The 14,393-nt window shown below is 35.2% G+C and overlaps 1 protein-coding gene across 1 annotated transcript in view; it reads left to right on the plus strand.

The window, feature by feature from the left end:
• The first annotated feature begins 310 nt into the window (after positions 1-310).
• Positions 311-14,393, plus strand: part of abcg1 (ATP-binding cassette, sub-family G (WHITE), member 1) — a 45,146-nt gene continuing 31,063 nt past the window's right edge. Inside the window, exons 1-2 of the mRNA XM_067364912.1 lie at positions 311-538; positions 2,537-2,780. Coding sequence (XP_067221013.1) covers positions 476-538; positions 2,537-2,780 — 307 coding nt within the window. The 5' untranslated portion in view covers positions 311-475. The remainder of the gene's footprint in view (positions 539-2,536; positions 2,781-14,393) is intronic.

A 14,393-nucleotide genomic window follows, 5' to 3' on the forward strand; every position in this document is an offset into this window, starting at 1 on the left:
TATAATATAGTAAATAATATATGCTATAGCCTAGTAATATATATATATATATATATATACACACACACACACACACACACACACACATTATCCAAATACTTTTTGGGGCTTTTGTTTTTTTTTTTTTTTCGTTATATTTAGCGTGCATCGCGTCTCGCCCAACAAGCGTCAGGTTTTATAAAAACGGTTCAGGTTTTTAATGCACATAGAGACCTTTCTCTGGTCTGTTCCGTTTGGTGTGTTCCATTTCATCGCAAAAACACGTCCCGTGTGTCCTGGATGTCCCGCTCATCAGAGCTCCGCGTGCACGGTGAGTGACGTCACCCTCTAAACACCGAGCTCAGGTACTGCTCTTGTAAACAATAATACCGCCGAGGAGAGCGTGCACGACTCTGAGGAGAGCTGAGGACCAAACAAATGCAATATCTCACTGCATTGGCCAGAATCGGATTTAGTCGCAGCACATTTTAAAGGAATGGCATGTCTTATGGCAGCCTTTTCAGTCAACAATACTACAGTGACCAACTCCATCATAATGGTAAGATTGTTTAATGTCATTGATATCTATTTAGATTTTTTTTTCTTTTTTTAAAGCAATTTATGAATTTTTAATTTAACATTTAACAAATTCAGCTGCATAAAAAAAAACTTGTATGTTTATTACATGCTTCAATGTATGTGTTTTCCTCATGAACCAGAGTAACCCTCAGTGACTCCGAGCACAGATCTGTCAGTCAGTGTGCTTCACATGACTGTGCTGTTGTTATAGACTACATAACTTTACTGTTGCAAAGATATTTATAATGCATGATCAACTGCAAAATATTTCCATTGAAAATGTAATGCCAGCATTAATAAATTATTAAAATTTCATATGTTTTGACGACGTTTTAATATACTTCTATATTACATCATACAGTTTTAATATGCAGAAACACATTACTGCATTAAAATGACATTTGGCCATTACTGTTTTCCCTGAGCTTAGAATAAGCTTTGTCCGAGAGTAACCTCATCTGCCTTGTGTGGTTGGAGGGAGAGAGATTAGGTTGTCTCTCTTTATATTTAGCATGCATTTCACTGATGAACTTGTATTATGTGCTACTTTACATATATATAGTATGTTGTGGTGTTAATAGGATCTTCTTCAGCTATATAGTTATTAGGGCTAGGTATTGACACAATTTTCACGATTCGATTTGATTACTATTCACATGCATTTGATTCGATTACGATTTTGATTCGATTCGATATCGATTATTTTGGATGTAGTATTTCAGTTACAGTACATGGCAAATTTTCTAGAGGAAAAAAATCTCTCAACTAATGCTGTAAACTACACATGGGAGTCAGTTGGGACTACTATAATAATATTGAAGATTAAAATTAACTTATTTATATACAAACACTTAAATTACACTCAATGATATTTTTATTATAAATAAAGTTTAGAATTACATAATCATATTTCTACTCCAATTAGTTATTTTTTTTAAAAATATAAACATTTAAATCACGGCTGTCATAACTGATTTATTCAAACATGCATTAAATATTGAAGAACATTAAAAATTATAATGAATATGTAACGGTGCATAGCTATATTTATCAGAATGTTGCTTTCTAGAGTTCGTTTTTCTAGCTGACTAATGAGTTTATGGTCACTGAATGTGTTTTTCTGAGGTAAATGTGACGCTACGTGACATTGTTTACAAGCTGTTTTATTGACGTCTTTCCACGGAAACACTGACTGAGCGATTACACGAGACATGATACGGATTTCGGTAAGATGTACTGTATATTTTAACATACCTTCAGATGTTCATGCATGTTTATTTCGCTGTAACTGGTATTAAAGCGGAGGAGAGGATGATCACATGCTTCTCTTTAACTGAGGCACTAAAGCGATCTGTCACGCCACATTAAACAGCGCCATTTATTTTTTAAATCTCATAATAAGATGGACGTCATTTGAAATCTGAGACTTTGCTTTATATCAAAAGTAACAAAGCACAAAGATTATTGTGATTTATTGGATCGGAGGCGCTACATATCCTGCTCATTCATCAACTAAAAACAGACTAGACTAATCGATACTTGGGATTTAAGAATCGATATCGGTTCGTAAAAATGAGAATCGATTAAAATCGATTTTATAAAATATAGATTTTATATACAAAAAACATACTGTCAGTGCCATGGTACAGATAGCAATAACATGGTCCTTTGATATATAGCATAGTACTCCGATGTACTTACTTTGAAATATACCATAGAAATATCATTGTATACGAGAGAGCTATATTAGCATGTCCATGAAATACTTGATACTTTTTATTGGCACAGCTTATAATACTAAGATGACAATCTAAAAATGCAAAAAGTCTTCTTACACGTTTTCTTTGTATCCTTGATGACTTCTGAACATCAAACATTTGTCAGCAGAGATGTTGTTGTCCTCGAGGCAAAAATCTCAGGTCTTTTCCCTCAAGGTTGCAGTGTATTACATAAGCGCTCTCTCTCTTTCCATCCTCAGAATACAAATGGACCTCCCGATCTCATGCTAGACCCTAGAACCGTGTGCGTGTCCATTGATGAAATGATGTCCAACCCCGTTGGCAGTCAGCAAACACCACTGTTACACGGACACCTGAAGAAAGTCGAGAACAGTCTGACCGAGGCCCAGAGATTTTCATATCTCCCCCGCAGACCCGCAGTCAACATCCAATTCAAAGATCTCTCGTACTCAGTTCCTGAAGGACCATGGTGGAGAAAAAAAGGTAATGTTTGACGTTCAAGCCTCGAAGAACTGTAAATGTCATAAAAGTTAGAACCATTAAAAAATGACTAGTTTTACCTCAGAATCCAGATCAGAAAGAAGTGCACTTGATTGTTCTGAACTTAAGCTTGTTGTTTACTTCAAATCTTAATGCTTAAAAAAGAACTGTGTTTGCAGATAATATAATAGTAATTAAATAAAACGCCACTTAAGTGTTAAAAGAGTACACTGTTTTTTTTTTTAACACAAAGTACAGTTATGTCAAATTAAGTTTAACTTTAAAGTACATTTTAAATGATTGTTTTGTTGCTTTAACATACATACACTTAAATATCTAAAGCACAAAAGTAAGTCAATATAAGTCAATTTAAAGTACTTGATTATAATTTTAACTGTAGTGTTATTCAACATTACATTTCATGTAATGCATTTAAGTAAAAATAAATTTACTCAATTGCAACTTCATGTTCAAAAGTGACATACAGGTCTCAAAAGAAATGATGTTCAGCTAATCGCATTTACTGTCAACTTATACTTCAATGCATTTTCATTTAATTACAATTAACATGCAATTAAGTGTCTGAAAACATTGCATTCAGTTTGCACTTAAGTATATTATTTCACAAATATAGGGACTCACATGTATATCTTTGAGCACTCAATTAAATATTTCATAGTAAAAAAAAAAAAAAAAAACATCAAAATCCATCTTTCATAGAATAGTGGGACATTTAGTTGTTTAATGTGCTTTTTTAAACTAATATGCATGCACAATTTTATGTCTATACAATATGTTTTAAACACAAACTAATTTTAATGGGAAAAAGTGCATGTATGCACTTAATCAATCAATCTTGCTTAGTTTTCATCTAATTTACTGCAAGGGGATTGGTTTCTATTGGAAATATACTGGGAATTGGATTGATTTCATGATGAATGATTTGTTTTGTATACAGCTTGGCAAGGCAGTGCAAATTAATTGTCTAATCTAGAGATATGGAGAGTATGGGATGTGGAATGGATTAGCCAAGAGTTGGTTCCAAAAAGGTCCTTTTTGGTGTATGCGATCCTGACGATGTCTGAGGATGTTATCCTTAGAAGTGAATTCATTAATTAAGCACTATGGTTGACATAACAGCCCAGCTGTCTGCTTTGCCTTGGCTTTGTTTTTTTTTATTGTTACCTTAAAGGATCAGGGTTTTTCAGATGGGCAGTGATGTCTTCAAATTAGGGTCACCATCTGGATTGTAATTTGAAATTAAGTTTTTTTTTTTGGATACAGCTAATATTCAGCAGCAGCAGTTTTGCCACTGGCATTAAATCCTGAGCTGCCAAGTCTTAGGTGAACGTGATTTCACCAAGTACAACATGTTCCTGGATCAACATCCTTGTTGATCCTGGAACAACATTCCAATCAACCAATCAGGTTTGACTGAACAAGTTTACAGTTTATGTCAAGTTTAGGCTTACAACCAGGGTTAGGTGCTTCTACATCAGTGTTATTCACTTATCATTTCCCTTTGATTTTACGGATAAGAAATGGGTAGGGTTAGGTTTAGGGCAAGGGATAGGGTTAGGACAAAATTTTCAGGCAGGAACGTTGTTCCAGGATCAACAAAATATGTTGACCCAGGTACGTGTCTTGGCAAAATCACGGTGACCCTTCAGAGCTCGAGAGATAGGCTCTTTTCATCGTACAATCTGCTGTTACTGCTTTTTTTTTTTTTTTTTGGTCACTTGTCAGGTTGCATTTTTGTCATCTTTCCCCTATAGCTCAGAAGGATTTTTGGATGTGCTCATTCGCTGCTCAGTGTTACCTAGCCCTTCTGCTAAGAATAATGAATAGCTTAGCCATTTCCCCCAATGCTTTTGCAGAAATATACATGTTTGTCCTGTCACAAATCTTTTTCAGAGCAGTATTTTGTTTGCATATCATACTGTTCATAACATTGCCAATGCTAGTAGATTTTTTTTGTTTTTACTTACTCTACTTTAGCTTTCACTACTTTTCAGGACAAAGTGATCTACTCTAAATCTGATATTGTGATAAAATATCAAATAAAATATTAAATAACAGAGTATTAACTGAATTACGGAAGAGGATTAGGGCCAAGCAATAAAAATAATTAAAAAAAAAAAAACTCAACATTTAAGTTGTTAAATTTAGAGGAAAAAAAAAACGTTAAATTTCGAGAAAAAAGTCGAGATAAAATGTTGAGAATAAACTCATTAAATTATGAGAAAACTATGAGAAAAATTAGGGAAAAAGTCGTTAAATTACGAGAACAAATTTGTTAAATTACGAATTTGTTCTCATAATTTAACGATTTTTTTCTCATAATTTAATTACTTTATTCTTATAATTTAATGAGTTGATTCTCAACATTTTATCTTGACTTTTTTCTTGAAATTTAACAACATTTTTCTCATAATTTAACGAATTTGTTCTCGTAATTTAGCGACATTATTCTCGTAATTGAATGACTATATTCTCAACATTTTATCTTGACTTTTTTCTTGAAATTTAACGACATTTTTTCTCGTAATTTAACAAGTTTATTCTCAACATTTTATCTTGACTTTTTTCTCAAAATTTAACAAGTTTTTTCTCGAAATTTAACAACTTTAATCTCGAGATGGTTTTATTTTTTTATTATTGCTTGGCCCTAATCCTCTTCCTTAGCAAATAGCCAAAGAACTCTTCACACCATTCCAAAATAACAAAAGAAATCCTGCTGATAACAGGATCAGTGGTGTGGACAGTAAGGCGGATGGCGTTAACTTTTTCGAATCTGAGTTCGAATCCGTTTTCCATCCCTTTTCCAATCACATATCAGCTCAGAGAGGCATTTATTTTAAATAAAAATTAAGAAAAAGTTTGAAAAGTTGAAATAAAGTGTCAAACAGGTATTTAATTGAGGTATCAGGTAGGGGTAAGGGGAAGTGTAGGTTTTAGGGACAGAGATATATGGCAGCATCCATATATCATGACTATATCTGATTTTTTTTTTTTTTTTTTGATGACCAGCATACATATATATATATATATATAAAGTGACCCATATCTGATATCTGCATTTACACTATACACTTGGTGAAACAACACAAGGTAGATGTTCTGACAGGAAAAAACCTGAAGTCAAAATGACTCAATTTGCAATGGATGTAACTGAAATGATAATACAAGATTTTGCTTTCCACATCATCTTTAAAGGTCAGCAAAACATTGGGTTGACATGTCGTCCTCCATTGCGCCATTGAAAAGAGTCACAGTTGGTGTCCACCTGAGTTTAAGTCATTCGCCTCCATTGCTTTTTCAATGATGCACGACTTGCATTGACGGGAATATCTGATCTGTCTGCTTGCATGGCAGATGCAAGTACGCAAACCCGCATACCCGATTTTTTCCCCCACATATGAATGAGGCCTGAAATCGATCTGAGAATGTCGGAATCCATTTGCTTTTTTCCTGCTTACATGCTCGTGGGTTATATCTGATCTGTGCCACATGGGAAGAAAAAAATGGAATCGGATCACTTGAACCATGTAATGTAAATGTGGCTTTAGTGTGGATAATTATAGCCAAGACATCTAGGCATGATTGAGCATTGACAAATAGCCACTGTAAAACTCAAGATAAATCTCATGATGGGGGGGGGAGTCGTGGCTTAATGGTTAGAGAGTCAGAATGGTAACCCGAAGGTTGCTGATTTGAGTCTCAATGCCAGCAGGAAATAACTGAGGTGCCCTTGAGAAAGGCACCCAACTCCACATTGCTCCCCAGGCGCCACAGCAAAATGACTGCCCACTGCTCCGGGTGTGTGTGTGTGTTCACTACTCACTATTCCTAAAGTGTGTGGATTATACGCCCTTCACATGTCACTTTCATTTCTGACTAGATGTTAGAAAGCAAAATTAAATCATAATAATGTAAAATTTGGGAAATGTTTTTTTTCTGAAATGTTCTCTCTGAAGTGTCCCTGGACCCCCCATTCAAAAATCACTGAAAATGTAATTAATATTTCTAACGAGTGTTTTCCATGCTCATGGAAATTTACACAATTGCTCTGAGAACATCTGACCTCCTGTTTAAAGGAATTGTTCATCCAAAAATGAAAATGCTGCTATTCTGTAGTCATATGGACTACTTTCATATGGAGGCCACTATAAATGACCTTTTTCTGGGTGGAAAAATTCTTACAAAACAGTACAACTTATGTGTATGACATGAGGGCAATAATGGCAGAATATTTCTTTAACTAGATAAAAAAGTTTGAAGACAAACTTTAAGTTGGCTAGAAAAAGCATAGCCAGAAAGTTTGAAGTAGTTTTAAAAGTTTGAAGTTTGAAGTTTAAGTTTTAGTTTAGTAGTTTGATAGATAGATAGATAGATAGATAGATAGATAGATAGATAGATAGATAGATAGATAGATAGATAGATAGATAGATAGATAGATAGATAGATAGATAGATAGATTGAATGAGTTTAAATGAGTTTAAATGGCTTAGAAATAGGAATGGCAGTTTAATTGAGTTTGTGTTTGAATTTGAATTTTGACAGTTGGACGGAATGTTCAGATCAGCTAAGGAAGTTCAATGAAAGTCAATGGGAGTTTTTTCCAGGTTTAATCAGCATTTTTAGGAAAACCGTAAGTCGGATCAGTCTGAAAAGATATAGCACACTAAGTCAGAACAGTCTGAAGGTCTAGTCTGAGTTTGGTGGTTGTAGCTTGAACATTCTAGGAGGAGATGCATTTAGAAATTTAGTCTAAGAAGAATAACTAGAATGTACATTTCCTGAAGAAAATGTGAATGGTGCTTGCAGTGGCAAAACTCGGCACTCTTGATTAGCATGATGGTAGCATGATGCTAACACCCTTAGCATATTGCTAGGATGTGTTTACCAAGATGCTAATCATGTTAGCATAATGCTAGCAACATGCTAACATGATTAGCATGTTGCCACCATGATGTTAACACCCGTAGCATACTGTTAACATGTTTTTAGCAAGATGCTAACCATGTTAGCATAATGTTAACAACATGCTAACATGATTAGCATGTTTGCTAACATGATTAGCATGCTACTATCATCATGCTAACACATTTTCACTAGTTTGTGTCATGTTTAAACCCTAAGCTAATCACTATTAGCATGTAGCTATTCACTGCTAGCATGTGTATCATGTTGGAAGTCCAGATTGCTAGCATGAGTCAAAAGAGCCAACCGCCATGTCTCTATGATGCTCTGATGCAGAGATATAGGTCTTGCTAAACAGTTGCTAGGGTACTCTGTTTGGTTGCTAGGGAGTGGCTTGGCAGCTGCCAATGATGATACTCCAAAGGCTGCTTGACAATATAAACCAACCCCCATGTCTGTACGATGTTCTGATGCAGAGATATACATCTTGAAAAACGGTTGCTAGGGTACTCTGTTTGGTTGCTAGGGAGTGGCTTGGCAGCTGCCAATGATGATACATCAAAGGCTGCTTGCCAGTATGAATGATATAAACCAACCCCCATGCCTTTATGATATTCAGATTTGAAGATATCCCTCTATGCTTTGGGTTGCTAGGGTGCTCTAAATGGTTGCTAGGGCGTGGCTATGAAGTGTTGAAGGTGATTCGTGATTGGCCGTTTGCTGCCCCGAGTCAAATGAGCCCACCCTCATGTTTCTATGACACTCCTATCCAAAGATATTCATTTGATCTTTTTCAATGGAAGTCTATGGAACTTGTTGCTATGGTGCTCTATATGGTTGCTAGGGCGTGGCTTGATAGCTTCACAATGATCCTGAGAGACTGATTGGTTGCCTGAGTAAAATGAGCCCACCCCCTTGTCTCTAAGACATTGTGATCCAGAGTTATGTTCAATACAAAATCCCTATGTAATTTCCCATAGTAGGAAAAACACAGTACTTCCTGGTTCATGGGCACGGCTTCACCATAGTATGTCTATGGGGCAACTTTGGGCAGCTCTTGCGCCCCAGGGGTACAACTTACACCCAGTTTTGAGGTATGGCCTGACAGAGCTTGCTAGCCTCTTCAAACGTGGTAACCCACATGTTTCTACGAAATTCTCACTCGGAGCAATAACTCGTCAAAATTTGTCGCAATGCAAAGTCTATGGGATTTTTTTCGCTACTTTTTCGCCCGCTGGACGAACATCGTACACCCGATCGCTTATAAAAGTCATAGCACAGGTCTCCTCAATAAGCCGGTCGATTTGACACCTGATTCATTGGTCTAGGACAAAAACTGTGGGAGGAGTAGCGCGCCAAACTTTTGTCCAGAAAAATAATTATAATAATAAGTATGAGCAATAATAAGAATGGAGCTTTGCCTATGGCAAGCACCATTAATAATAAGCTTAAGTACAATATCAGTAAGTTGGCTTTTTCAAGCCAACTTAATAATGAATTCAGTTTATTCAAATTGTAATGCACTGTGAATAATTACAGTTTGAAATGTGGAAACTTTTGCCCGAAGAAGTGCAGAAGCAAGTTTCAATGAAACTTCAATGCCACACTCCAGTTTCGCTTCTTCCAACAGCCTTGCCATAAAATATACATAAGTCCTAGTCCCATAGCCAACTGGCTCATCGTGCTGGTGGCTTCACTGAGTGTCTTTGGTTCGAGCCTTTTAGATAGCATCAGCTTTTTTGGCTTTCTCCAAAAACAACAGAATGCTCAGCACACAGTCCTGCCTTATGCACTCAACATCGGAAACAGGCAGCAAATGCATTGGACCGGTAAAAGGATCGGATCATGAAATGGACAGGGATAGTATCATGATGTCACAGTGTGGAAGTATGGAGCAGACAGGGCCGATTTGATCCTGGTGTTTTGTGCAGTTGCAGATCAAAGCTTTCAGAGCCTCTGGCATCTGCAGCTGATGTGCTATTGTCAATAAGAGGTGGATGCAGCTAACTAGGTTGACACAAATAATTGTATTGAATATGATCATATATATAATTTGCGCACTGAAATGTAATTATGCATATAAAATATAACATGCATATATGCATATAATATATAATATAATCTTTTATGTGATGATGATTCCAACTGCTATAAGAGCATCACTGCAAATTGAAAGTTTAAATCTTCATGAAAACTAATTTTCAGCAGCATTTTTTTGCCAGTTACAGGCATGAAACATTATACTTCTGTAATGTGTTTTATTTCTGAGTGAAATATTCAATGAGAAAACCATGTAGGATGGAACATTATTTTATCTATTGAGAATCATTTGAGTTTAAAGTAACAAGTTGTTTGAGGGAAGGAGTTGAAAAATAATAGGGCTTGCCCTTATGTAAAAGAAATAAATTGTATTAAATGTGCACTTGCAGTGATATTAAAAGTGTATAAAAAAAATAAAAAAAAAAAAAAAAAAAATATATATATATAAATATATATACTGTACTTGCAGGTAATATATTATTCATGAAATAAAAGGCCACTTAAAGACAGTACATTTTCACTATTAAGTAACTATGTTACCTTAACACGCTTAATTGCACAGTTTTTAAAAACTGCACTTTGTAATAATGTCAAATTTTAGTTTGTCAAATAAGTTTTGTTTTAGGGTTATTTGCATTTAATTATGCATCATTTATATTACAGTGACTACATGTAACATACATAATAAAGACCTTGTAATTAAAAGTCATACCAAAGTTTTACTTTAAGTTTGTTGTAAAGTACACTTGATGTGTTGACTAACATCAAAACACGTTTAAAGTGCTTGAGTATAATACATTTAAAGTTAATATATTTATATTATATATTACTAAATTGCAACTTTATCATTACAAATGTGTAATTACAAATATATTTAAATACACAACATACAAGTTTCAATAGAAATGTATATTTTAGTTTACCGTAAATGCTTGTCATTACATTCAGCAGTACACTTTTAACATATTTCAAAGACGTTAGAAGTAATTAAGAAATTACATATAAAGATGTACTTAAGTCGGTCAAATAAGTGCTCTTAAGTTCGACTAACTGCATTTATTATAAATTACTTCATTTTCATTTAAATAAAAATAACATGCAATTAAGGGTCCAAAAACATTCCACTGAATTCACGCTTAATTATATTATATATTATTTTCGTAATAAGTACTCTTTTTAAAAAAATAAGCTTCTTTTTCACAAGGGTGGTGATGTCAACCAAAGAGGTGGAAGTTATTACATTTATGTGAAATCGTTGTTTGAAACATTTGTGAATATAAAGCATTCTCATGTTTTGGACTTGGATCATGAACCTTTCCCGCAGCAATGTTTAATTAAAGATATTGTTAACAGGTAAAGTTAATATAATTCAATTCAATTCACATTTATTTGTATAGCGCTTTTCACGATACATACCGTTTCAAAGCAGCTTTACAGAGAATGCATGTCAACGTTACAATTTAAAGAATGCAGTTAGCAAATAATGTAATAATTTAGGCAATTAATTTACAATCACTGTTAGCAGTTTAACTGAAGGTAGAAGCAATGAGCTCCTGAAAAATGAATTCCATTTTAACAATAATTAGGATATATAGAAATTTGGGAATGTGCATGTTGATCCAGATGATTGCGTCTTCTGAAGTCCTCACAGGAGTTGGCGCCGTCTCTTCATAGGTGTTGGTCATCTGAGGTCTTTTTAAGAGGCTGGATCTAAATTGAAGCTGATGTCCTCTCTAGTCACCTTGGGACGGGTGTCCCGAGGTAAAACAGAAAAGCAAATGGAGAATAATTAGCGTAGCTGCTGTTCATAACATTAAGCAAAGATAGTCATGTGCAATATGAATATATAAGCTAATATAGTGCATGTATTTAGTAAAATGCTCCCCTATAGAGTTAATTTCTCTAGTGAACTAACATGCTGTGGACACTAAACGACTTGCCTGAGGTAAATGTAATGCTACGTGAGATATTATTCTCAAGCTATTTTATTGATGTCTTTCCACAGTTTAAACACTGGTTGAGAGATTACACACATTTCTAGATCGTCTGTTCTTCTTCTGCACTTTTTCCTGTTGTGGCGGTTAGCAAACAGTGTTGCATTACCGCCGATGCCCCCTTCTGGATTGGAGTGTGGATCGTATGTGACTGACTGTATTCATCGTCTAACTGCATGAACCAAACAGTGGCATCCGTACTGTACGGTTCAGAATGAATACATGCACCGTTACACCCCTATAGTATGCTGTTTCTTGTTTCTGTGGAATAATTGTGCACCGATAAATCATTCACAACTTAAACGTATTGGAATTTACATAGGGACGATTTTGATTTCATGTTGACTTTTAAACAAATCCATCTGACATGTTGTCAACATGTTAGATTCTTTGTTTTTGATCTTCTAGCTTTGTTTTACTGAAAAGCAATAGAGAGTGATCGACACCCTCACCTTGTTTATTATCAATTGATTGTAATCGAAACTGGGCCTTTGAGCTGTCTAACAAATCTTTGTAATCCATACTTAGAGGAAAGAGAGAGCGAGCAAAGGCAATGCTAGCAGGCCAGCTCTGCTCTCACAGCCGGTTACTATCGGTCAATAAACTCCAGTAACCTCTCTGCTTTGAGCTGGGGGCGGGTGATGCAGCAGGAGGAAACCATCAGCTGTGCACTTGTGAAGATAAGGCTGCTAATGAGCGACGCTTGTGGAGGAGGCATATTGTCTTGTCGCTAGGTAACTTGGCAGAATATCTTGGATGTAGGTCATTTTAGGAATGATTTCATTTTCCATGAGTTGTCAACTCCAAATTCAGTCACTGAAAAAATGCTTTTGTTTGAAACGCACAAACAAATATACGTGTCTCTGTGCTGCATTAGTGGATTATTCCTGACTTTCCTGTCTTTATCATGACTAATAATCATAACACGTCACATGTTCCAGGTTCTATGCACTGCTAACTTCTAAAATAAAAAAATGACACTTTATTAAATATTCCAAACGTAATTTATTTAGTTATTTAAATATTTTAAACACAACATGCTAATATTTTTTTGTTTTGTTTTTATAGATCAGTGTTGCTGACTGTATTTACGAGAAAAAGCGCTTAAGGCTATATTAATATTTATCATTTTCAGCGAACTTATGTTGTATATTGTTAATATAACACTGGAGGACAATGCATGATACCTGGCAAGGGTTGGCAATGGCATACAGTGATGCTCAGTTTAACTCATTTATTATTTACTTTATTGTACCTGTTCTGCAAAATATAGTATGTTGTTAACATGCTTAGATGTATGACCCTCGCAATAGAAGTACATCAGATTTTACATAAAAGTGAATATCTTGTTTGTTTGTTGCCATCAGATTTGTAAGACCTACTTCCTATTGGGCCTCTTTGAAACATTGGTATAATTTGAACACTCGCATTATAATAAAGTGACGTGAAGGGCAAGTATGGTAGCCCATACTTAGAATGTGTCCTATGCATTTAACCCATCCAAGTGCACACACAATCAAACCTGCAACCTTCAGGATACAAGTCTAACTCTCTAACCATTAGGCCACGACTACCCCAATTTTTAATTTTTTTTGTAAATTATAAATTCATTGCCAATGATTGTGTTATAAAAATTTGATTGTACAATCAGCAGGAGTGATCAGTCTGTTTCAGGTGTCGTTTCTGTGGCCAGAAAAGTTGTCACAACTCACAACTCATCACAAATTTATAGCTATTTGAATTGCATTTGGTCAGCACAAAGAAAAGGTTATTCCTCATCACCTTAAACCCAAAGTGTCCCTGGTAAAAAAAAAAGAAGTGCACTTAATTGTATTGAATGTACACTTGTAGTGTACTTCAAATATTAGAAGTATATTTTTTTAGGATTAGTTCACTTTAAAATGAAAATTACCCCAAGCTTTTACTCACCCTCAAGCTATCCTAAGCGTATATGACTTTCTTCTTTCTGATGAACACAATGGGAGTTATATTAATAAATATCCTGACGCATCCAAGCATAGACATCAAGAAAGTGCATCCATCCATCATAAACGTACTCCAAACCACAGCTCCAGGTTTATTAAAGCCCTTCTGATCCAAAGCAATGTGTTTTTGTTAGAAAAATATCCATATTTAACAAGTTATGAAGTAAAATATCTAGCTTCCGCCAGACCGTCTTCCGTATTATGAAAAACATTTTTTTCCGTAAGTTGAATACAGAAAGCGTAGGACGTATCATAAGCTTTTTAAACAGCGAGAGGCGTTACACTTTCATTGTGAGTTGAAAACAGAAGACGAATAATATAAATGAAATAAGGGGGCATTTAAGTGTAGTAGAATTGCATGACATAACACGCTTAAGCACTTCAGCATACTAAAGCAAATGTGTATGGGTGCTTTCTGTGTTGAGGACTTGCAGTGTACATTGTGCACATATATAAGTATGTTGTAGCTTGAAGCCCAGATGCTGTGTACTTCTCCATGCCTTAAAATAACTTTTTCACAATGTTTGTGTGGGTCGAGCTTTTAATAGCATTTAAAAGCCCCTCGCACAGCCTTGAGTAACCTCCAGTATGGGTGAAAATGTCACAGAAAATAATGTCTATGCCCAGTCTACCGAAGCATGTAAAAGACCAAAGTGAACTCTGTGGTGTCTCTC

The sequence above is a fragment of the Chanodichthys erythropterus genome, chromosome 17 (assembly GCF_024489055.1).
Source record: "Chanodichthys erythropterus isolate Z2021 chromosome 17, ASM2448905v1, whole genome shotgun sequence".
NCBI classification, from domain to species: Eukaryota; Metazoa; Chordata; class Actinopteri; order Cypriniformes; family Xenocyprididae; genus Chanodichthys; species Chanodichthys erythropterus.